Source organism: Oryx dammah, unplaced genomic scaffold (genome assembly GCF_014754425.2).
Source record: "Oryx dammah isolate SB20612 unplaced genomic scaffold, SCBI_Odam_1.1 HiC_scaffold_12, whole genome shotgun sequence".
In the NCBI taxonomy this organism is placed as follows: domain Eukaryota; kingdom Metazoa; phylum Chordata; class Mammalia; order Artiodactyla; family Bovidae; genus Oryx; species Oryx dammah.
In genome coordinates, this window is record NW_024070196.1 from 7,538,324 (window position 1) to 7,565,005 (window position 26,682).

Consider the following 26,682-nt stretch of genomic DNA (forward strand, 5'->3'; position numbering starts at 1 on the left):
GGCGAACCCAGTATGCCCGGCTGGCTTTTTCTTGCATCTAGTGCCCATCATTCCATACTCACTGGCTAGGGATGCGATGGCACTCCCCAGAGAGTTTCTTGCTCCTCGCCTCTGTTAGGCGCTCTCATCAGGCTGAAATGCACAGGAACTACCAGAGAGCCAGCATGTTCTCAGGGTGCAGGAACGGCTCTGGATATGGTGTCTGCAGCTTTCTGTGGAAGAGGGCACTTCCTTGCCCTGTGGCTAAGAGTTGGCCCACTAGACGCACTGTGTACGCAAGACATCCTTCCTATATGTTAGAGATTTTTCCGTGTTTTTTTTAAGGGCATAAACATTGGAATTATTCAATTTGAGCCTGATTGTATTTACAATATGAGCTGTTAAGCTCAGAAATATGTATCAGCTTCCTTTCAGTGAGACTTCATGATGTATGTTGTCGTCTGACTTCCTCAGAATTTATAAATTGACTTTGGTAAATATTATTTTTTTAAAAAACCCACACAATTGGAAAACACAGTTTGGTTTTCTGAAATGACATTCATTTCCTTTTCTCCAGACTTCATCAAAGCTAGCTTATAGGAAATTTTGTTTGTGGTTGGCTCATTGTTTTTCATTTTTACACAGTTTCACAGAAATCCTTAAAACCATGTAAGGGGTTCTTAGCATAACAGAGATTACTTATTGATATCAGAGGTTTTGAAACTCAAAGACCCGAATGTGTATTGCTTTCACTACTATTCAGATGAGTCCCCCCGTCAGTGATGACTGCAGCACACACACGCGCACACAAATGCAGCAGAAATTAAGGCCGCCTCGTGCTGTGTTGAGCGCAGGAACCATAATATACACCAGGTGTAGTAATTAGCAGGCCCACGAAGGCTGCCTGTTTGTCTGCTTTTGCTGCTGTTGCTGTATCCCCCTGTGCTTTCACACCATCAGATAGTTGGATTTAATTGAGGCCACATCAGATGAGGCATTACTGACACCTTTAATTGAATGAGCATCCAGGGAGGATTAACTCATAATATTGATTGGCTTTTAGCCACTTGCTCAGAAGGGTGTCTGGGTAGCTTATTAGTTGCCTTTATTTACACCTTTATGCAAAGAGTGCAAATAGGAATTCTTAGTGCAATATGTTTTTCTAAGTACTCTTAATAACTTTTTTAAAAGGACTGATAATAAAAATGCAAATGTATTTAATTTTTTATTAGCGGTTCTGAATGAATACGTGTTAAATGTATGTGCCTACACATTTACATATACCTGGTGTTTTGAAATATGGCAATAAGAGAGCAACCAGAAACACTTCATCAAGGTGTTTCAATTCTGAATGATACTCATCAGCTATTAGAAAATAGACATGGCTGTGGAGAATTGCTGAAAATGCAGAGTGCAATTACTGTATGATAGCATAGTACCACAAAGTATAAATAAAGCCAATAAATCAGTGGGGTGTTGTATATGTCTCAGATTATGACATATGGTTTGTAGGAATGTTCTAAATCCTTAGTAGTCTTCCAGATTTATTATGTTGCTAGCTATTAGAACAGTGTTTTGTGTATCATTTCAGTTACATTTTGCTTTTCAAAGGAGAAATCGAAAGGCTTGAGCTTTCATTTCTTTACCGACCTGGAGGAGAGTCATCTAGGTATTTCTGTTCACCCTTAGCTACAGCACAAAGCAGTGGCAGCCACATTATAATAGGGCAGTGTTTATGACTTGGTACACTATATAAATATATTGTTTCTACAAGTACACTTAATTATGCATTGCTTTGAAACACCTTTATAATTAAGTTTGTGCATCACATTCATAAATTATTTCTGTACTGTAATAATGTATGCTGCACAACTGTTGTTTATAAATAGATTTGTTAATTATCTCTTTATTTAGTTGTCAAAATCCTCATACTGACTCAACACAACTTTTGATAATCTTTGGCAATTACCTTGGCTGGCTTTTGTGCCTATGGCCTGGTCTCATTCTCATATTATTATCTCATGCATAATAACTGTTGGAATGGTTTAACACAATCCTCAATACTTTGCCTATTTAGAATCTAAATCAAGTCACTTTTTCGTTCTTCTTGGGAATGGGGTGGGGAAGAGAGTTAATCAAAATTTATGGGTTTTTAAAGTGACCATTCATGTATTTTACTTCAGTCACCTAGAAATTCAACTAATGACATGTGAAAACCAGACAAATCCTAACTGCTGTTTCTCTAAGCCTTTCTGCTCACTGTGCTCTCACTTGCAACTTGGGTTAACGTGGTCTTCCTCTTCTTTTCCTACACCCTCTTTCTTTCCTCTTTCCTTGTCTTTTCCTTCTCGTATATTTGGATCTTGTCTTGCCCACTCAACAGTATCTCCTCCTGCAGAGTCCATTGATGTTCACAGACCAAGCTCAGCAGGATGTTATCATGGTTCTAAAGTTCCCCTCCAACTCCCCTGTCACTCACGTGGCGGCCAACACCCAGCCTGGGCTGGCGACTCCTGCTGTGATCACAGTCACTGCTAACCGGCTGTTTGCCATGAACAAGTGGCACAACCTTCCAGGTAAGTGAAGACATACTCTTCTAAGGCATAGTAACTGCTGAACACTGTATAAAGATATTGTAAGTGTTGGTCAGTCAGTTGTGTCTGACTCTTTGTGACCCCATGGACTGTAGCTTACCAGACTCCTCTTGTCCATGAAATTCTCCACACAAGAATACCAAAGTTGGTAGCCATTCCCTTCTCCAGGGCATCTTCCTGACCCAGGGATCAAACCCAGGTCCCCCACATTGGAGGCAGATTCTTTACCATCTGAGCCATCAGGGATCCAAAATACATTGTTATATCTACCTAAATATATTATATCTCAACATTTAAGCTTTTTAGTTTTCAAACATATTAGTCTGAATCAAAATTTGAATACTTGGAAAGGTTTAAAGAAGTCCCTCTGAAGCATGTAATATTAATACAAAAGTTAAAACACGAACTGTTCTTTGGCATCTAGTGATCTGTCTTTACTCCTTGGAGATAAATATTATCATACAATAATATTCCGTGTCATGTCCATAAATAGCCTGTATTGATTTATCAGATGTTCCTTTTTTTCCCACGTATTCATTTGCTCCGTATACACTTCTCATTGTCTACCGTGTGCCTTTTTATGCAGGGCATGGAACTATTTGTTGTGGGTGACAGAAAAAAGAACACGTAAATTACACAGCCAAAATACTACAAACCCTTAAGTATATCCTGTTCTTTCATTAAGTGCTGAAGAATTAGGGTGACTAAGGGCAAGATACTGAAATAACCATTAGACTCATACACCGTCACAACTTGAAGAGACATGAGAGTTGGTCTTGTCCAAGCCCACATGCTACCCCTGAAGATGCGGAGCCCCGGGGAGCCTGGCTTGTTCAGTATCACATATGGGGCACTCGGTGGCAGCGCCAGGTTTGAACCCGAGTTTTCTGACTCAGATTTTATGATCATTCCTCCGTGATTTATTGCCTCTCATTAGAACAGGAATGTTGGGATCTGGATTTAGTACTGTTCCTTGTGGCCACTGGTTAGAAATTCTCTTTTTAAAGAAGGAAAATCTTTCAAAGTCCTGAAGATTATAGGGTTTTTATCCCCAAGCCATTGTTTTAGGTAGGAAATTTGAAAGGATAGCCTTTAATAGTCTGTTAACTTATTAAATCTGTAAAGTGTACATAAAGCACCACCCATTATAATACCTGAAATGGTTGCACAGATATGAATTCTTGAACAAGGGTCTCATGCCGCATTAAATGCTAGAATGTTTAGAATGGAACAGAAGTGAACTGATGTTCAAATAAAAACTAGATGTACTAACTAACTATGGTCAGTAAGGTAATTTGGTACCCTTCATGAAAAATCCATGGTTGGTGTCAGAATTTCTTAAATATAGCCATTTTCCTGGCCATTAGAAATGAATGATAATATTTGATTAGAGAAAAGATTTCATAAATGGTAGAGAAAGTTAAAATTGAGATACATATAATGTCTCTATTACTAGGTCCATTCATTCCCTTTCTTCAAGGGAACTTATCTTGCAGAGGTAAATGTGTATGCAGATGACATACTTACATTTTGGGACTAAAGATTTTAATTTGATTAATGAATTTGATTTTTTTGCTGTTGTTTCTCTAAATACCACTCATTAGAAGAAAAAGATGCTGGTAGTGTGCTCTGTCAGGCACACGGAGGATCGTCTTCCTGCGCTGTGCGCGGTTATCTTAGAGCCTGGCATAAGCTCCAGTGTGTGTGGCACCAGGCCCCTGCCAACGGTGCTCATCCTGGGCGGCTGCTTGTGGCAGCTCTGGGAACTCGTTCAGTTTAAACAGAGCGACAGTACGTGTGAGGAGGGACAAACCTTTTCAGCTGCTAGGAAGCCCCAAGCACTCTGCATTCCTGGCTTTCCTCTAGCCTAGCAGTGAGCAGGAGCTGAGCCCGCCCCACCAGAGAGCTGCTAGGCTGATCCTCAGGTGCCAGGCTCCCTCCCTCCCTGTGATGACTGAGCTCCTGACCCTCCCCTTTGAAGCAAGCCTGTGGCCCTGCCTGGAAGGCTGGCTGCCCTTACTGCCTGCTGGTCAGCTCTTCTTCTCCCTGCTCGCCACTGTCCTCTAGACCTGGAAAGTGATTCAGGGGCAGCCTCCTCCTGCTGGAGTACCCCATATGGGACATCCGACTTCTCTGAGCCCAGGCTCGCTTTTCTGTAAGATAAGAGGAGAGAAGACGGCGTATGTTTTGCCAGCTCCTTGCCTTGAATCCTCCCCATTGAGCCTTCTTTGGGTCTGTGCCTTGGGTTACTGGTGGTTTTGCCCCTGTCCTCTGGCTTTATAGTATGATGCAGCCACTCCTCACCAGATAATGCAAAGAATTATAGCCTATGGAAAAACGCAGGCGATTCTCTTTCTACAACATGCTCCCCAATTCTCAGGACACCTACACCTAAAAATGTTAAGTATCCATTTTATTAAGTCTGCCTCATTTCAGGTATGTAATAAACATACCCGATCTTTCATCCTATGTTTTGCTACCTTTACCTGTCAGTGTGCCTTGATTGAAACAAATGTCAAAACTTCCTAACAGTCTCTTCAGTGAATATCAAATTCATGTTACACTATTTTTTTTTTTTTAGTTTAGATTCTGATTCCCATAATTCATTCATAAGACAGCTAGTTCTTGTCAATGTAGTGTCTTGAGTCCTGATTTAGAGAAAAAATCATCTTTATCCTTCCATTTCATTCAAGGGACCTTGAGGAACATCCAGAAAAAAATAAAATAATGGCACCTAACCTTCCTAGAGCATTTTCTAGCTTCTGAATACTGTTTTAATCGCTTCACATCTATTAACTCACTGAATCCCCTCGACAACCTTAAGATGTAGGTTCTATACTTAGGTTGAACCATACAAAATTGCCATTTTAATAGGTCAAGCCATCAGGTGTTGGTGATTCCATGAGGTTTCAGCCTAACCCATTTAACAGAGAGGAGCCTGAAACAGTGAGCAGACATGACTGGCCAAAGGCCACACAGGCAGTCAGCGGCAGAAGTGGAACTTGAGGCATCACCAAAAATAGCTTACCCGCTAAATCTCTTTCACTGACAGTTTGGTTTTAATGTTTCTGTGATCCCAGATTCCTAAAGACATAGAAACAGCTTCTCAAGGTATTAGTGTTAATGGGCACTGGTGTTGCTGGAGTAAATGCCACGTTGGTAAATCAGAGGCTGAGCTTCTCCCTGATGAGTCTCTGTGTGCTGTGATTTCTTTACTGGCAGAGCTGTAGTCAGCAAAAACAATACCTTTAGCAAAAGAGGGAGTCCTAAGGCTTTCATTTTTCATCTACTTTAATATCGTATGTATACTCAACTATAATGTTTAGTGCTAATATTATACTCAGGTATTTTATCAGTATTACTGATATTCAGGTATTTTATCATATTAGTGATCTTCCAAAAGATCATTGAAAAGTCCTTGAAAAGTTGGTATTTACTAACAGCGGAAATGCTGACATAATGATTTTAAAATTAATCTAATGAACACATTGGAATGTATGCCATTTTTATTTTCAGCCCCTCAAGGACAGTCAGATGTCTTAAAATCTGATGATATTAATATCGTCTTAATCTTAGAATCTGATGATATTAAGCAGAGCTCTAATACCAACCAAGCAGTAGTTAAAATGCTTATGAGTCTATAAAAGGCAGATATCGACCAAAGTGAATGGCTGAGTCATTGGAGGAAAATCTTTTGGAAAAGGACCAAGAATTTAACTCTCAGAATTACAAAGCTGAAAAGATTATCTGTTCTAAACCCTTCATTCTGGGGCTTATGATTTGCCCAAGGTTGCACAAGTGGCCAGTGGTCAGTCCTGCTTCCTACAATACCTCTTATCCACCAAAAACCCTTCTACCTTTCACGGGGCTGCAGCCTATAAAATCTCTTTTCCATCACAAAATAGGTACCTCTGAATCCTTAAAACCATTTTGAAAATTAAACAAACTGTCCTTAGTATGGATTGATTTTTGTTACTCATTTGCTTCTCATTATTTTTAAATGGAAACCATGGAAATATTAAATATTAATAAAAGTTTTTTTTTCAACCGCAATCAAATCTTCAGGAAAACATTTCAGCCAAATGCATTTAACTAAAACATTTATCTGCAGATAGCTTTCTTTATTTTTATTCCAACTTTCAATTGATTGATTTAAGTGATGGATGAAGCATTGAATGTACTTTGACTTGGAGCTTTCCCTTTCTCCATCATAAATTGACGTTTTTGTGGATCCTTTGTGCTGCAGCATTCAAAACTGCCTTTTTAAGAAGTAACAAAAAAACTAGTATTTGCTACAGTCAGCAGATGGTTGTCACATTTTGTTTTCAGCGCTCTTTACCACTTAATTTTGTTTTGTTGCGGCATCAGAGGTTGCCAGTCAAGCATCTGCTATAGCTTATGGCCTAGGACTGGAGCCACTGCTGATGGCACATGTTCAGAACGGCACTAATCTAAAATAAATGTTTAATAAGCTAGCCATAGAAGCACCTGGAATTTTTGTTTGTTTAAATTTCACAAAACTGTCTTGAGAGATTTGGAGGTTGGAAACAATTCTACATGAGATTTGACTTAAGCATTTTTATGTAGCTCAGTATATGAAAAATAATGCTCTCTCTCTCTCTCTCTCTCTTTTTTTTTTTTTTTTATCTTTTGTGAATTCCAGCTCATCAAGGTGCTGTACAAGACCAGCCATACCAGCTGCCAGTGGAAATCGATCCTCTCATAGGTCTGTCACTTCCTTCTCTCTTTGCGATTCATTAAGCTCTGTATGGTGGCCCTGAAGTGTAGATTACAGTTGTTTTTCACTTGCTGGTTGCTGGGAATGGAATTTTCCTGATAAACCATTTGCATGCAAATTGGAATGCAATGAGCTGTGGCTATGCTGGTATTTCATCAACTCCCCCTCGTTGGTTTGCCTAATTTGAACAGGCCTAGGACGCGTGTCACTGAAAATTAATATGGATGCTGTAATAATGTGTGATTGAGAATGCGCATGAAGTACTGTCAGGGTAATATTGGATCTTTTCATCACTCAGACTTGTTGATGAGCAGGAGCGAGGCACGTTGTGATGAATTGGTGCACCAGTAATGTGATGGAGCTCCTTTGCTAGGGAAATTTTCATAATAACAGTGGGTTCTTAGCAGCTCTGTGTTGAGAAAAATAAAACTGTAGTGCCAGGGTTTCATCATTAAAGGAGATCAATCCTTTCTTCCTGGACCCTCCTTCCAGTCTGAGGGGATTAATGTGCAATTGCAGAGCAGTTTCAAAGTTGAAATATATCGCCCAGCCAATGGCAGTGTTAAGATATTTGTATTCATTTTCCTAGGGTCCTGCAGCCCAATAAATTGCCATTGGAGGTTAAATTTGTTCAGGGAGAAAAAAAAAAAAAAAGTAGAAGGAGACCAGAAAGAGCCATTGGGATGAAATGAGCATCTGCGGCAGACGACTTAGAATATTTAATTGCTGCTGTGCTTTTTGAGTAGGTTAGTTGAAATCTCTAGTTTAGCATTTTCCACCCTGTAGTGGGGATTTCAACTGTGACTTCACTAAGAATGGTACACCTTGGTATTGAAGATAACTGTTCAATAGCTTTTAGAATAAAAACCCTAATTGCCCAGCTGTAGGGGTATATTGCTAGCATGGATGTTTGTGTTTGCCTTGTAATTTTGTCATATTTCCCCAGCACAAATGAATTTGTTAGTATTTTTAAGTTTTTAGATAAACCATAAGAATAAGCGGATTTATTATTTTAAAATTCAAGGTGCTCCTTGTGCCCATGTCACTTTTTTTTTTTTTTTTGGTCTCTAACACCATTGTTTCAGTGGGGAGTTAAATGGCCACCATTTGCAGATGAACTATCAAGATGAACTAAAATAACCTTAAGCTCTAAACTGTCTGTTATCATTTTCCCAAATATAAGCAGAAATCTAAGAATTATGTGTCTATATGAAAGACAACTAGTACCCTGGTTCCTGAATCTTGTTTTGCTTTGAGTAGATATGATTTGCCAAATATATATATATATATAAATTAAATGCCCACTTGGGTAAAGTTCTAAGAGTCAGGAAAATAATAAAACCCATTTGTTGTGCCACGTAGAGCCTAGTTTCTGAAGTACAGAATCACTGTTTGTCTTAAAACTTGATAGTGAATATCGTATAGTATAAAGTCTAATGAATTCAGAAATGGTAACCCTGTAGAGAAGGCATGGGGGAAAGGGGTGAGGTAGTCACTATTTTAGGTTTTGTGGGCCGTAAGGTCTCAGACCCAACTATTTAACTCTGCTATTGTAGCACAAAAGCAGCCATAGATGTTATATAAACAAGCGAGCATTGCTGTGCTCCAATAAAACTTCATATGCAAACCCAGGCACAAGCCAGATTCAACCTTCAGGCCATAGTCTTCCCGCTGACCATTGGTCATCAGACTGTTCCGTGTCTCCTGAAGTAGTTGTTTAAAACCATGTATCTTCTCACACATTTTTAAGTTGATGTCTAAAATATTTTAATGTGATATCATCACAAGTTTAAATAGTTGCAAAGATTATGATTTTTGGCATAGTATGTAAAATTTTGAATACATCCAGCAGACACTAAATATCAAAGTCACTTGATAGTCAACCTTTTCTGTTTTTAAAAAATTCATTGGAAGAAATTTTTACCATTTGAACGTTTTTCTTATCTTGAATTTGTACTTTCATTCTGCTTTCCCTACACAATTTTATTTTAACTGTAGAAAATTGATTACCCCATTAAACAGTTTTCAGCAATAAAAATATGTATGTAAATATAAATGTTGAGATTTCCTGTGACCTTAAGGCCCAGCTTTAAAAAATTAATCCTCATTGAGTTATTAAAAATATTAATATTTATTAAAATTACAAATGATAAATTTTAGTACTGTTAAACATACACAACACATATTTATTGAAAATAGGAAATACAGCTTTAATGAATGGGAGTGTCTCCCTAAATAGTTCATGTATTCATGGATAAACATTATTTGTTGCTGAAAGAGACAGAATTTGTCAACAGTTCTATCCTAATTTTTTGTTTTTTATAGATGGATGCTCTCAGGAGTGTTACTCACATGAGAAGATAGATGGGAAAGGAGAGAGTTTTGTTTTAGCAATGTCATTCAAATCTTCAAACTCTTCCCGAGTTACATGACAAAATTCATAGAGTGACATATTGTTAAGGATTACTTTTATGTTTTATCATTAAATAATCATTTTAACAATCTGTCACTGAAACTTATTTTTAATGATCTATCAATTGACAGCGTGATTAGATCCTCCTTCCATTTATTGAAAGCAGTGAATTGGAAACCACCTGCCCTGCAGAATGATGTGATACCTAGGTGTGCACTTTCTAGCATCACATCAATAGTTTGAATTGTCTCTTTATTTGGCTCTCAAGAGATTTTTGTACCCTGGAGTAAAGCACCATAGTAAGATTCTATCTAGTGGAAGAAGACTGAGCAAAAAGGGAGGTAAGAAAGGAAAACTCACAGGAGAGTTCTCAGGCAAATCTGTTTCAAGCTAGAGAACTCATGAAAGTTGCGGAACCAGAAATTGATTCCCTTAAAACCATCTGTGCCTGTGTATCCCTTGGGATTATACCACCCCCCCACCGCCCCCTGACAAGGGTATACATGCTCCAGTTTGTAGACTGCTTATCTAGACAAATATACCTAATGTTCATCAAATAAAAATACTTTCAGTACTGAATCTTGTGAGATTTACTAGAGAAAACAGTAAGATAAAGAAAAGGCAGTTGTAGGGTAGGTTATATAGACTAAATGGATAGATGGACGGATGGATAGATTAGGGGTTGCATTGTTAAATTATAAGTAATTATAAATAATCACTTGTTTGGAAAATAGTTCATCTGAATGCTGAAGGGCCATCAGCCTTTACCCATGACGAGTTTGTGGTCATTCAATTCAAAATTCTATACATGTCCAGGTCTGTCGAAGTAGTTCCTCCCAGTCGGGAAGATCTCCTGGAGAAGGAAATGGCAACACACTCCAGTATTCTTGCCTGGAAAACGCCATGGATGGAGGAGCCTGGTAGGCTACAGTCCATGGGGTTGCAAAGAGTCAGACATGACTGAGCAACTTCACTCACTCACTCAGGAAGTAATGCCAAAAAGACCAGTGAAAGTTTATATATCATATAAGCAAAAGTCATATAAACACTAACAAAAATACGGCATTTTTATAATTTTCATGTGTAATGAAGAACTGTAGTAATCAGTATAGAAAATACCATATATCTTGTTTTAAATTGCTAGGTTTCTGGAAATCAAAAGATTTAGTTGTATCACACAGGTTCACTGCAGTGAGAGGCTAATGTCTCTCCATGATACACTATGATACACAAAAGCTTTTTCACCTGCCAGGAACTTCCCTTTGTGTGGAAGGAGGGGGCACGTGATTCCTGACTAGAGGCCTACCCTTTTTACTACTGCTATCACTTTCTAGGCCATTAATCTCCCCAAAGTATATGAAGCCCATTATCAAACAGTTATCTAATAATCTTACATGGTTAGGTTGTACAGTCAGACACCAGCAGAACTTTGCCGTATTTCACATGAATACGTTTGCTATGTTCTGTATGCCATGAGGGCAAGGGGTATTTTATCCCTCTGTATCCCAGTGGAGGACTGGAAAGTATTTTGAACACTTTTTTTCTTCCATATTACTTTCTGAGCCTTCTACTGAATTGGCCATCTTAACTTATTACGTATAATGAATATAACATAAATATATTTCTATTTTTAATTATCAATAATGCATCTATAGTATTTTTTTCCAATAAAAACTGAAAGCTATGATGCAAAGAACATAATAATTAGATATAGACATTTATTTTGTTTTAATTTCTGGTATGATCAAGGGTTTTTGTTTTTTTTTTTTTAGCAGTATAAGAACTGATTTGTGTTGGAAAGTTGATAATGAAATAACTCCTAGATCACGAACAGCAGAGCTTTCTATTTGGTTGGCTTCATAACGCCAGAGAGGGCACCTCCGTGAAAATCCTTGCTGATAATGGCGTGGCTGATAGTGTGTTTCTAGAGGATCGCTACCCTTCACATGCGTGTGGCGCCGTGCTGTGTTTGACCTTATGCCTTGTGACAGACTCCATCCCAGGTGCTCTGCAGCACTCTGAAAACATACTGCCAGACGGTCTTGTTTTATTGTTTACAGAAGTAGCAAGAAAGTTGCTGTGTGCTGTGCTTTGACTTTCTCAATTACAAGTATCCTTAATAAATAGTCATCGTACCCTTTCCTTGCATGCAAGTGCGGCTGTGAACGGGGGAAACGGGAGCTCACATCTGGTCAACTTAAAGACCTGTTAAAGCCAAACTAGTACAAGATGCCCCAATATTTCACATATATGACATTTAAATTCGAATGTCTCTTCCTTGTGACAAAAAGTTAGAGGTAATAGATTGTCACAACATGACTCCATTCTCATGACAATAGATGTAATGAGATTGTCGGAAACACAAACCTAACTGGGATGCAGTCTGGAGATTCTAATCTAGTTTGGTCCTGCCCAAGAGCTAGATAGCATGTTCTGAGAATTGTATACTCCGTATTTTAAATTTGTAGTGTATTATTGTTTCTTTCCTCTAGGCAGAATTTCTTACCGAGCTGTTGAAGTTGGCTACCTTCATTCTTCCAACAATCGGATTGTGTTTTCCTGTGGTTTTTCAAATATTATTGTATTTAAAATTAAAGATCAAATGTTTTTATCCTGGAATGTGTTGTCTCTCCTCCCTTGGCCCCAGCCCCCAGCATGACAAATTACGGGATTTTTTTGCGCATGTGGGTTTATAGGCTTTTTTTTTCCCCCTCTGTTCTTATAGCCAGCAATACAGGAATGCATAGGAGGCAAATCACTGACCTCTTAGACCAAAGCATTCAAGTGCATTCCCAGTGTTTTGTCATCACGTCGGACAACCGCTACATCCTGCTCTGTGGCTTCTGGGATAAGAGTTTCCGCGTCTATTCTACGGACACAGGTAACCTCATCATTTCTTTATCAGTGACCTCAAGTTTACAACAAGTGGCAGTAAGAGGCTTAAAAGGCTTTCTCATCTCCTCTGTAAAAGCTACACAATTCTAAAATGTGTAAAATATAGTTTTCCCCTTCAAATAATAATCTACTCTATAATCCATTAATAAGTTAACTTCAGAATGTTTGTAAAGGGGCAGGTTTTGGTAGGTTTGTCTCCCAAGCGAATGATTTATTTTGAAGGCATACCCTGGGGTGTAAATACCATATGTACTTGTCCATGCATAATCGTATGGCAAGCGCACACACTTACAGGCGTACTTCCCCATTTTAATATTATTTAAAGGTTATTTTTTCCCCTGGAAATTCTAAGTGAGTGGGTATCTTACCTCCCCCCAGTTCCATTGAATCTTGCTGAAAACTACACCATCGTGAAGAAAGGTAGCTGACTCCTTATTCATTTGCATGCAACTCCCTAAGGGACTAACCAAACTTAAATCACTGTTATTATAGGATATCCAGTCCAATGAATGGTTGTATATTTTTGCATATAGGCAATTATGAACATTGAAAAATTTAATGGAGTCTCTTTAAAGTAGTTTAGAAACTGGTAGAGGATGACATAAACTTATCCTGAATGTGTAGTTGTATATTTAAAATAATTAAAATTAGATAGTAATGCATTAGAACTTAAATACCATGGAGGTAGATAGTTCAACTAAAACAAGGATCTACAAATGATTATATTGATTAAATGTTCTGGGGATAGGAAATTTTTTAAATTGAAATTTCTAATTAACTGTTTTACAGCAAATCCTCTTTCAGTCATGTTAGTAAATCTCTATACAATGTGAGTCCATACTCCTACTTTAGTAAGTATAGTATAGTATATTAAAAAATTAATTCTTGGGTATTCAGGGAGTTTGTCCTAGCTACATTTTGATGATTGTATTATAACCTAACAATGAGAGAGTAGGGAAAATAGTTGAATATGTACTGTGTATAGAATAAACCCTAGAAGTTAGACATGATCTCGTTTAATTTTTGTTTCAGGGAATCAATGACCTAATATTTTTATAATTTACTTCTTTATTCTGGAGGTAGGTTCAGAAAGAGAACATCATTCAGCTCTTCTGATTACTTGGGCTTTGACTAGATGTTTAGGTCCATGATGTTAATTACTGTTGAACCTAAAACTCCCCTGGAATTCTTTAAAAATGCATTGGAGATTGACAAGTTTTCCTAAAATTATTTATTATTATAATAAATTTTCTCTGGCTTAATATTCAAGTTTAAATTTTAACCTTTTCTTTCACTATTAGGGTAATGACAACCTTAGTGTTATTTGACCTCAAACTATGCTCCCTTCTTCACAAACTTTCAGACTAAAATTGTTACATCCTCTCACAAGGTTTTCTTAAACATTCTTTTAGATTCATATTGTTTTTTATACATTGAAAATTATCTTTCAATTTATGCACAGTAAAATTCCTTATTTTGGCCTTTAGTTCCATTAGTCTCAGGGCATTGTATCCAGTTTTGCAACCACCCCCACAGTTAAGACGCAGAGCAGCAGAAAGTCCCCAGAAATGCCTCGGGTTGTCCCTTCGTGGTCAGTTTCTTCCCTCACCTCAGCCTCTTCAGAATTGCTGATATACTCTTCATCTCTGTAATCGTGCCTTTTGCGGAATGTCCTAAAATAGGATCATATATTATGTCAATCTTTGGGTTCAACATTTGAGCCTTTCTGAGTTTGTTGACATTTCATATCATCTTAAAGACACTGAATATTGATATTTATAAATTAAAGCTAACCTCTTTAACCTTTTACTTTAACCTTTGTAAAGTAAAAGCTAACCTTGAGACTTCCCTTGTAGCTCAGTTGGTAAAGAATCTGCCTGCAATGCAGGAGACCCGGGTTCGATTCCTGGGTCAAGAAGATCTCCTGGAGAAGGAAATGGCAACCCACTCCAGTATTCTTGCCTGCTGCTGCCGCTGCCAAGTCGCTTGAGTCGTGTCCGATTCTGTGCGACCCCTTAGACGGCAGCCCACCAGGTTCCCCCGTCCCTGAGATTCCCCAGGCAAGAACACTGGAGTGGGTTGCCATTGCCTTCTCCAATGCATGAAAGTGAAAAGTGAAAGTGAAGTCGCTCAGTCGTGTCTGACTCTTAGCAACCCCATGGACTGCAGCCCCCCAGGCTCCTCGTCCATGGGATTTTCCAGGCAAGAGTGCTGGAGTGGGGTGCCATTGCCTTCTCTAATTCTTGCCTAGAGAATCCCGTGTCCTGGCAGGCTACAGTCCATGGGGTTGCAAGAGTTGGACATGACTTCAGCAACTAAGCCACCACCCCCAAAGCTAACCTCACTTTTATATAATACTCATAATAAAATAATTTTTATAGTCACACAGTTCTCTAGAATTTATAAAATATCTTCTTTCTCATATATGATATTGTGTCAGCCTCACAGTAATCTTAGAAAATCAAATGGGTGTCCATAGGCCCATTTTTTCAATGATGAAATCAGGGTTTGAAAAACTTAAGTAACTTGTTGAAATTTGCATAGGTGATGGTGCTAGACCTGGGCATTGGAGGTCTTCTGACCTCAGATGTGGCATCTTGGTGATTAGTCCATGTTATCTCATACAAGTGTTACCCATTTAAAATCTAGGTTCCTAGAATGTCTGCCATGTTACTTTAGACTTAATAAACTAGATGGCATTCCTTTCTCTCTTTCCAAAAACCTTCTACTTCATTGTTTTTTAAAATGTGCACAAATGTGTGTATGTATAAAACACTTTCATAAGAAAGTAGTCTCATTTTAAACTTCATTTCAGTGGGACTGAGCACGTATACCAAAAATACGTATACTTTCCAGGAAAGCTTTGAAGAAACTCTCATATGATAATTCTAATACCTTTCTTAATATCTTGTATACAAACTCTGATGCAAATTTTATTTAAAATTATTTAAATTTTAAACGTGTCAGTGTCTTCATGATGATAGGAATATTAAATGTTTTCTCCTAAGTTTAGCAGAAAAATTGTATGATCAATAATATATAATGGCAGAGCTATCACAAGTGTTGAATTCAATTATATTTTGGCACGTAAGCCAAAAAAAAAAATCCTTCTCTTATTAGATTTGGCGGGGTGGGGAGGTGGGGGTAGAGAGAAACATGGTTGTAGCAGGAAATTCTTTAAACATAAATCATGTTTTCAAGACACAACCAGAGCAGCAGAGGCAACAATAAAACCTTCCCCCGGCAGTAGGAATTATTTTCAGGCCACATTTTAGATTCAGTGGTGCAGAGTCCCAAGCTTGAATTTTTTTTTTTTTTATTTGTAGCACAGCTGTCAAATAAAACATTAACTAGAAAATTTGTTCTGTCAAAAAAAGGATATTCTAGTGCTTGTGGTAATATTTGATATTAGTGTGTGGAGAGGTGGACTGGTATTAAAGGAAACAAAAAATAAAGCTTGAGGAACACTTATGAGATTATCAGAAAATAATTTACCAAAAAGAACAGCAGGTATTTATATGCTGTGATTTATTTAGAAGAAGTGAACCTCCACCTCATAGCAATAACAAATATTGCTGAGGAACACTGCCAGACAGGAAAAAGCAAACTGAAAAAAAAATAATAATGTTTTCCAGAGTTGAGCCCAAAGTATAAATTGTGGAGAATGAAGTTAATTTGTATTAAAACATGAAACTCTTTAGATGTAAATACTTAACTGTCACTCCCTCATCTCACTCTTCCCTGACACCCAGGCTCAGTTTGTTCTCTCCTGTTTTTCTCACTGCTCCTCTCCTCTTTTCTAGTAGTTAATACTAGTCACAGTTACATGTCTGTTTCTGTTTGTTTAATGAGGGCAGGAACCGTTTCTCTGTTTGCCACTATATACAAGCCCGAAGATCTAATGCTCGGCACTTGGTAGGTGCTCAGTAAATGTTTGTTGAATGAAAAATAAGTGTGATAACTTTTAGGGGCAAAAATTAAAACACTAGGAAATTTTAATTAAAAAAACCACAGTCTGAATATACATGTTCCTAACACTGACATTGTAGACATAGAATGATGACTTAATTATTGAGAAGTAACAAATTATTATGTGTCTTGAGAAATTCTGACAGTCTTTTTAATCCATCCCACTTTTGCAGCTAAAACTTTCCCCTTTGTTCTCACTAGCTGGAAACTAAGCAGGTTACCAAGCAGACAGTTGCTCTTTCGCAGGCCTCCTGGTGTACGTGGAGCATTTCGGTTTTCTTTTTGCCACAGACCTCACATACCTAGATGTATTACTTTGCTCATCTTCACTTCTACAGCCCACTGAATTGATGGTTGTCAAATCTTACATAAGTCTACTCTAAATAACCTATTTAAATCACTTGTATAGTTGACATGCTCTGAGCATTTAGCATAGGCTGAGGCAGAAGTCACTATACATACTCTGTGATCAAAAACATAATCACATTATGGGGTGTTCAGTATTTTCAGTAGTTAAAACTCATGATTTAGCTTTCACTTTTCTAGTTAGTACTTCTTTCCTGATGGCTCAGACAGTAAAGAACCTGCCTGGAAAGCAGAAGACACAGGTTTGATCCCTGGGTCAGGAAGATCCCCTGGAAAAGGGAATGGGTACCTGCTCCAATATTCTTATCTGGAGAATCCCATGTACAGATTCGCCTGGTGGGCTTCAGTCCATGGGGTTACAGAGTCTGACACACCTGAGCGACTGTCACTTTCTAATTTGTAGTAAGAGTACATTGAGCTACCTTTTGTCTCATCCTTAGTTAGGTCTTCCCTCTAATCTAAGTCCAACCATTTTACCACTAAACCTCTCTACTTTGTCCTTTGTATAAATTGGAAATGATAAAAAATTATTATATTTTTAATATTTAATTTTCTTTTTCTTTTCCATTTTTTAATTCTAGAAAGTCTTGAGTTCTTATATTTTTTATTAATAAAGTTAATTTTTAAAATGAAAGGTTCTGGTGTTAATTTAAAAGATTGGAGAAATTCAAAAGTGAACATTTTTAACACTTATTAGTTAAAATACCTGCTTTGACTAAAGTCTTTTTCCATAGGAGACAAAAGTATACTTTATCGATTTCGCAGTTTGAGAATGATATGAATCTTTCTTAAGTTACTATTAGAACACTACAGACAAGGGAAAACACTGTATTTGACTTCCCATCTGATGTAGATGAAGCAATATTTTATTTCTAAAGTTGCAGACTTTGTAATATGCTTTGGGTTTATTTAAATCAATAATGTAAAAAATTTAGTGGAAATACTTTTAGTTGTATTTATTATCTTGAAAAATTAAATACATATAGATACCAATGCTTAGTTGAGACCTTAAGCTTTTGATAGGCTGTGATCTGTTCCAAGTTAAACATATAAACTTTGGGGGCATACTAATTTTTTTCCAGCTTAATGGTTTTTATCTTGAACATCTGAATTGTATTTTTATGACCCCACCGAAATGCTTATTTGAAAAAAGAAAAGCATTCATGCTGAATATTAAAGGTAGACATTCTATGACATTAATTTTTAGATTCTGTAGACATTTCAGAGAGAAACGTTTGCCAGAAACTGCTCAGAGTAGAAGAGCTGCTATAGCTATTTAATTCTTTAGACAAGTTTGTATGAATTACAAATACCGTATCTGATTAAGCAAAAAATCGAAAAGGTAGGACCTTTACTTTTTTCTGACACTGTTACGTGAGCAGTTCATCCTGTGCTTGACATCCTAAATATATGGTGAGTTTACTGGGTGCCCCCTCCCCAGTCATTACTGGTAAACTGTCATCTTAATTTCCCTTCTCCTCAGGAGTTTTCCTCATTCAGACAGTTAAAGAAAGAATCACTAGCTCAAATTGCAGTCACAATATATTAGTCCTTTTATCAAAATTTAGCTCATGTAATCCTGATTTGAAAAGCAGAAACTCTTGGATGTGGTTTATACTGTCTTTGTGTAGATCACTTCAGAGAAGAGAAGGAATAAATTGCCTTTACTGATTCAGAGATAGGTTTGTATTAGTGAAGTCTGAGTGATGGAGTACTTACAGAAAGGCAACTAAGTTTTGCTTTGTTTTGAATCATCTAGAGTAACTTAATAAATTGTTGAAATGGTTCCAAATAAGGGTTCTCTTGAGTCTCCTTTAATCAGTAGACATAATTCATTTGTAATTCCTATGAGCTATGTATAATAATATTATTAGTTGAAATAGTTTTAACATATGTCTTTCAAAAATGTTACTGTCACTGTTCAATTGATTCTTTTTGTTGTCATTAATTATTCAAAGAAAACTTTTAGGTTGGACCAGATCGAATTTTATTATAAAATCTGAATTATCAGAATATGAGTTAATATAACTTCATTATCTTCTTAAAAGTTAAACAATCACTGGAAAGTTTTTCAGTTTTTTAAAATAGCAGTTTAAAAGAAACTTGTTTTGTATTTCAGGAAAATTGATCCAAGTGGTGTTTGGCCATTGGGATGTCGTCACTTGCCTCACTCGTTCGGAGTCGTATATCGGGGGAAATTGCTACATTCTGTCAGGGTCACGTGATGCAACCCTTCTGCTCTGGTACTGGAATGGAAAAAGCAGTGGTATTGGAGATAACCCGGGCAGTAAGTACAATTTATAAGTAAACTTTTACAAGTGATGTATAATAACATTTTGCAGTGAGGTTTTACCTATTTCATCATGCGTGGTGAAAGTGAAACTGAAGTATCAAATAATTTTAATTTCTTAGTTATAATTTAAGAAAGCTCTAGATAACCTTGTTATTAACATTTTGTGACCAATGATAATCCAAATTCAAGGATAAAATCTCATTTTCATGTGTTTGGTTATTCTTATCTGAAAATGCTAGTTCTTCGTTGGAAATGGCTATCACCAAATAAAATAGAAGAGTTTAATTCACAAACAATAAGATATAATGCAAAAGAGCAATCACATATTGTTTATTGAATTCCTATTTCAAAGGGCAAAAAAATTATAATTTTATGGAAACAAACCAGTGTTTAGAAAAAATATGCTTTCATTTACATATTAAAAGATAAAACAGGTCATAAAAGGCCAATATGGAATATTCAAATTGGTTGTTGGTTTCTCAAATGGGAAATGAAAATGTTCACCAACAGCCTTAAACATCTTTATGAAACTATGCTGAAGGCAGTAAAACAAAAAATGTGTAACCATTTAAAATTGTAATTCACAGAAGGCAAAAAAGGAAGCAGCTACCATTAAAACCAATCGCACACAGCTGCAGAAAAGAAATGGCTTTAGAAAAACACATTAAGAAGTAGGAAAAAACAATTAAAAGGACCACCTGAAAAATGAGAATTTAATTAAAATGATTATGACAACACTGAAGAGATCCTGCAAGAATAGCATTATATTTTTTATTTCATAGGTAGAGCATTTTAACTGCTCTTAAATATTTAGTTTCTTAATTTAAAGCAAGCTGCAGTTTGTTTGGCTAAGGAAGGATCACGGTATTGCTGATTACCTGAATACTGTGATACTTCCATCTGTCACTCAGTCCCAAGTTATAAAACAGCCTGATTATGTTTAAGTCCATCATATTTTGAATTGACTTATTAAAGCTGTGCTTATTAAATGTATATTATTTGTATGAAAGTGAAACCTTTTTAAAAAATTTACTCAAGAGCCAGTACAGTTTTAAAAGAAGTATATGCAAAGTATTTTTACCAACACTGTTTCTGCTTTGTATATATTATGTTTGGTGTGATGGTGAATCAAAGTTTTTATCTTATGAAACTCTAATATGTATTTCTTATTTCAAAACATGGATAATTCCCTACACAAATTAAATGTGAAAAGTAACTTTACGGCTTTGATACTATGGGTAATAGTAGTCAGGGCAACTTCAGTGTGTGTGCCTGTTTAGGGAGGTTAGTGTGTACATGTGAGTATTTCACGTATTTACACAACATCTCCATTTTAATATGTAATTAAAAGTAATGATTTTAAATTTGTAAGCTTCAGGGAACTTTGGTTTTCAGATTGTTTTGGGAAGTGCTCCATGTTCTTTTCTTTATGGAGCCTTATTTTCTGTTCCTTCCTCCTTTCTGGCCTTTTAAGATGAGCGACTACTTTCAATTTCCTTTTTCCCTGTTTCTATAAACTCAGTTATTGAGATTCACTAAACTGTCTCAGACAAACCTAGATTTGACACAGACAATAAGCATACCATTTTGTTATTTATGTGAAAATATTTAGGAAGAACTTTGCTTTAAAATAGTGTGAAATGTTTCATGCACACATAGCAATCCAAATGAAAAAAAAATTTGTTCTTTTTTTTTTTTTCTTTTACTTCCTTGACCTAACCTTGTTCTCTATGTCATTACTAATGGGTATTTTGAAAAGTAGCTAAAGGCTTTCTAGCTACACTTAATGTGTAATTGTTGTTACATTTCAGAAATTTAAGTGTATTTTAAAATAAATGTATTTTAGAAATACTCAGCTTTTCTAGAAAGGATAAATGTATATATTTAAATACCTTGTAAATCAACCTAAAGATGATTTTTTTATGTGCATGATATTATAAAAGTGAATCAAGCAGGACTGACCAAATCCTGGAGTTTAGAGTAAGGCAAAGCTAAGTTCTATGCTTTGCTGTGCTGTCTTGTCCGTAAAATGAAAGCAGCGATAGTAACTGGCTTAAGGTGTTATCAGAAGCACAGACTGCTTCAGAGCAAATAAATCACCACACGAACACCATCTTGCTGGTATTAGAGTATATATTATAATGTTATATTTTCCATAGAGCACTTCATCTATACCCTCTCATTGTCTGCAGTATGGTGGACATTAACTCCTAGTAATGCTGGTAATGAAAGGAAAAAAAATAAAAGAATAAACTTAACAGCACATCTAATAAAAATTTTAGAGAATTGTAATGACTCTTGATAAATTAAATTATCTTTCTCACAGTGAACCTCATCCTTTTGGGTCCTTTTGTAATGTCCCAACTGAATTTTGCTTTAACTTTGAAGGGTGAATCTGAGAAAAAGACAAATAGGCACTTTTTCATATAATGAGAATTTCCACACATTAGAATGGAAAAATGAATAAACCACTGTAAGCTTTTCAAAAGAAAATGACAAACAAAACAAAGACATTTGTGCTGCATGTGAACTGTTTTAAGCACTAATGCAAGCTGGTTCAGATTTTTTAAGCCTGTGGCTCATTGATGGCTCCACAATACAGCCGCTGAAGTCTCAGATTTTTGGATGAAGAATTTTAGATTATGCTTGCTTCTATGTTGTATCTCTTGGATGAACTGACATTTAAGAAATAGCCAGACTTTTATATACATAACTCCGACGTGGTCTGTAGATACATACAGTGCCTCAACTTAAAGTTTTGAATTTAGACTTTTCTCTTGCTTGGAAAGAAAATGGGTAATTTTACAAAAAAAAAAAAAAACAAAAACTAGACTATTGCCTTTCCTGCATTTTATAGGTCTCATCCAAGCATATAACTTATTTATTTCAAAAATCATAAGAATAAGCTAGTAATTTTACTTGCTAGTGTCATAAGCCTATGGCATTACCTACAAATCTAATGTTAGTGCTGTATGTAAAGTTGATAGCTTTATTAGTTGTTTTTTTTTTAACTCATGTTATCTAGAGTTAATAAGCACATTACTCAGGCAAAATCATGCTAATTCAAACTGGATAAAACCTGTATATAGTATAATATGAGGCTTTTAAAAGGATGCACATGTTTTATGAAATCTGACTAGGTTATATAGCAAGAGCCTTGTTTTCCTGTATGACAGATAGTTTTTCACTTTTGACTCTATTGTCTGTGATAGTTATCTCCTGTGGAATGCAGTTTTCTTAATGAGAAGAAAAATTAAGATAGGATTCCATTTAGTTGTGGATTTTTAAAATAAAATTAACCAAGAACATTTCAAAAAAAGACGTTTTCTGCATGAAAGCATATCTCTCTTTGCCCTCGTACCCTTTGTGTTTAAAACTGGATTTTGTCCACCAAAATGCTTTCCTGGAGTACTCATTTTTCCTTCACAATAATGCTATCCAGACTGCACATTTCCAAATTTTGAAGAAAATGTTCCCTGATGCATTCAATTGACATTTAAATACTTTAAACTTTAAAATGATCTTGTAATCAAAATGAAAATTCACAGAAGAGTTATTCACCGTTTTTGTATTGTATTAGATCATAAACTTAAAATCAAATTCTCATTAAGCGTCTAAATGTAAGTGCTTATTAAGCATTTTTAGGTATCTGAGTAATTTTTTTTTAAGTCACAGTTGAATAGCTTTAGAAACAAACAGTCGCTGACTATGAGGTGTTGCATAGACGGTGTGCATAGTATTTCAGTAAAGTAGTTTTCCATTCTCACATTCTGTTTTTGATTTGATTGAAAGGTGGCATTTTTTTTCTTCTTTGCAATCAGACATGCTAATCTATATCAGCTTTCTCCCTTATACGAATGGCGTCTGCTGGGAAAAAAAAAAGTTTTTCTCATAACAAGATTCTGTTAAGAATATTTCAGCACCATTAATTAGAAAGAAGGTTTTATTAACCATAAGGCTAGCACTAACAGACCACAGAGCTGTTTTTTAAAGTACTGTATGCCATGGCTGCCCTGCTTTTTCTCTGTCGAAAACTTCATTTTGTTACACTCTCATCAATCACTTAAGTCATTACCGTAAATCCTATAGTTGTTAATTTTACTAGTATCACCCTAATGAGACATCCCTGCTATAATGAAAAATGAATTCTAACTTTAAGGCATTCTAAATTTTTTTTTAATGAATTTAGAATGATCTTGCCATGTAACCATAAATACCACTGATATACATACGACTACTCATCAAGTCTTTAAGAAAAGTGGTATCACAGTATGTCCAGGTGTGACTTATTTACTGGTTGTCTCTGTGCACATGTGCTTATGCATATGTATATTTTTGCGCACATATTTAGGAATTATGTTCTTTTTATGATAAAGCCTACTACGCTTTACTGAAGCTACCGATAAATCCTTATTCTTTGTCTTGCCAGAATATAGGTGGATGTGATACAAGAAGTAAGCGTCCTAGAGCGCCATCTGCTGGACTCATTGGGGGGCTTGATAGCTCTGAAAATCAGTACTTGTTAAAACAGGTGTACTTTGTTTTAATTGCCTGTGGTGTAGTATTTATGGTTCAAAAATGTCAAGATATGTACATCTGTGTTGAACTGTATGAGTTTGTAAAAGAAATAACATTCTTTCTTCTTTTGCCCTGCACTAACCTGGATTTGGACTGTTATAATCAATATTTTGTTTAAGGAAAAAGTAAGCACGATATATACCTAATGAAACAAAGCATCACAGTTTGTAATGAGAAGAACTCTTATCTTATTAATCACAGGTCTTCAGTAGGCTACAGTTGGAGGAAATTGTTTGGATGATATTTTAACTTTAGCTTCCTTATGTTCACAGCTACTATGAAAGCAGTGTTTGAAACGGTTTTTTATATCTGGGATATGACTCAACCTGATTCTTTGTCTAGAACATGGCTTCTTCCATATATATCTCATCAAGAACATTCCTTGTGGTTTGCGCTATTGCACTAAGATTGCCCTGTATTTCCCCTTTTTCCTTGAAGAATTCATCAAGCATGGTTTGAAGCAATATGTTGGCAGTGTTCAAGTTCAGGTGACATTAAGACTATGTCTATGAAATTCTCCAGAAGGGCCAGGATGTTTGGTGCCCCATGATGTAATGCAGGCCCTCCTGTTCCAGCAAAACAACTCTGTATTTACTGCTTGTAACTAATAGTAGATGTGGTAAAAGGAATTATATTCATATGGCAAATGAATACAGCCTTAATGTGCACCATATGCAGAGTGGTGGGGTGATGTGCCAATATATCACATTTATTTACCTTGTTTAGTTGCAGGAAAAAATGACTTTACCATTCAACCCATGGGTTCTTGCCATATAAATATGAGAACAGAAGAACAGATGATTTATCCCTTCAAATTGGAACTGGGTATCTTCATACGAACACTTTAATAGTGCAACACCAAAGAAAATTGCCTAATACTTTATGCTCAGATAGGAAATTTAATTTCAAACAACGGCGGGAATTACCCATTAGCTAGAAGCTACAAATTTTCTATAGTCAATGAAGTGTAGGCTCTCAAAGAAAACTGTGACTATGTCTCCTCTCATTTAACTGAGACTGGATGTACTCTGAAATTTCAAGCTACTTCCTCCCCTCTCTTCCTTTTTTAAGCCTAAAGTCAGGAGTCTTCTGCTTTTAGAATGTTGTGTGTGGGATGTATATTATTGTAGAACTACTAAGGACATGGTTAATGAAGACCTCCTGCAACAACATATTAGGTTGACTTTCAAAGAGTTTGCTGCTTTAGAGAAATTATACGACATCTTTGTGCATATGTACCTTACATTGTGCTTTAGATAGTCCTGAGAATTCGTGAACAGAGACACGTTTTTATATGAAATTAGGTAGTAAATGTCCCTGATGGTTTCTTTTACAGTTGCCCTGTTATTAAAAGTAATTTTTTTCATATTCAAATGGGTTTGGTCAAACTTTGTATTTTGGATTTGAAGTGGTTTTTGTTTTGTTGCTTTTATTTATTATTAAATGTATTTATTTTTAATGGAAGGGTAATTGCTTTACAATATGGTATTAGTTTCTGCCATACATCAACATGAATCAGCCGTAGGTATACATATGTCCCCTCCCTCTTGAACCTACCTCCCACCCCTCCCCACTCCCTCTGGGTTGGGGAGAACCCTGGTTTGAGTTCCCTGAGTCATACAGCAAATTACACAGGGAAGAAAATCCTTAGAATTCCTTCTGCCTCTCATGGCTTAGGTCTTCATGACCCTTGAGCTTTTTAGTTTTTATTCTCATAGCTTACAACTTTCTACAGCTGAGAGAATGCTTTATATTTCCTCAGGGTGAGCAGGGTTGGGAAGTTTCTGTTTTTTTAATTGAGATATAGTTGGCATCTAACATTATATGCGTTTCAGATGTACAACATCATGATATTTGTATAATTGCAAAGGATCACCACAGTATCTAAATAACATCCATCACCACACAGCTACACTGTTTTTTTCTGACATGAGAACTTTTAAGATCCACTCTCTCAGCAACTTTCAAATATACAATATAGTATTATTAAATGGGCTTCCCAGGTGGGTCAGTGGAAAAGAAGCCGCCTGCCAGTGCAGGAGTCAGAGGAGATGTGAGTTCCATCCCTGGGTCGGGAAGGTCCCCTGGAGGAGGAAATGGCAATCTACTCCAGTGTTATTGCCTGAGAAATCCCATAGACACAGGAGCCTGGCAGGCTACAGTCCATCGAGCCAAAAAGAGTTGGACACAACTGAGTGACTGAGCGTGATTGTTAACTATATTCACCATACTCTACATTAAATTCCCAAGACTGACTCATTTTGTAAGTGAGTTTGTACCTTTAGACCACTGTTGCCCGTTTTGCCCACTTTCCACCTTTGGCAGCCACCTCTGGCAGTCTGTTCTCTGTATCTTTGAAGTCAGTGTTTTTTGTTTTTAAAGTTCTACACATAAATGAGATCATAAAGTATTTGTCTTTGTCTGACTTATTTTACTTATCATAATGCCCTTAAAGTCTATCCATATAGCCACAAATGGCAGGCTTCACTTATTCTTTATGACTAACATTCCACTGTGTGTGTGTAGTGTTTCGTCTGTCCGTTCATCCAGCAGTGGATACTTAGGCTATCTCCATGTCTTGGCCATTGTGAATAATGTTGCCGTGAACATGGGGTGCAAAGATCTTCGTGAATTAGTGTTTTCGTTTATACCTAGAAGTGAACTTGCTGTTTTAATTTTTTGAGGAAACTGCATACTGTTTTCTATAGTGTTTGCACCAATTTACGTTCCTACCAACAGTGCACAAGGATTCCCCTTTCTCCACTTTCTTATCAAAGCTTGTTATTTCTTCTCCTTTTCGTAAAGCCAGTCTAGCAGATGTGAGGGTATCTCACTGTGGTTTGCATTTCCTTGGCTA

General features: G+C 36.5%; 1 protein-coding gene across 5 annotated transcripts in view; it reads left to right on the plus strand.

Annotated features, from left to right (window-relative positions):
* The window catches only part of LRBA (LPS responsive beige-like anchor protein), a 748,625-nt gene that overhangs the window by 698,439 nt on the left and 23,504 nt on the right, over positions 1 to 26,682 (plus strand). For 3 of the 5 annotated variants that reach the window (XM_040251453.1, XM_040251452.1, XM_040251454.1), the window contains exons 50-53: positions 2,363 to 2,555; positions 7,237 to 7,299; positions 12,450 to 12,605; positions 19,074 to 19,241. In XM_040251453.1, coding sequence (XP_040107387.1) covers positions 2,363 to 2,555; positions 7,237 to 7,299; positions 12,450 to 12,605; positions 19,074 to 19,241 — 580 coding nt within the window. The remainder of the gene's footprint in view (positions 1 to 2,362; positions 2,556 to 7,236; positions 7,300 to 12,449; positions 12,606 to 19,073; positions 19,242 to 26,682) is intronic. The other 2 variants (XM_040251455.1, XM_040251456.1) reach the window with 1 other exon arrangement.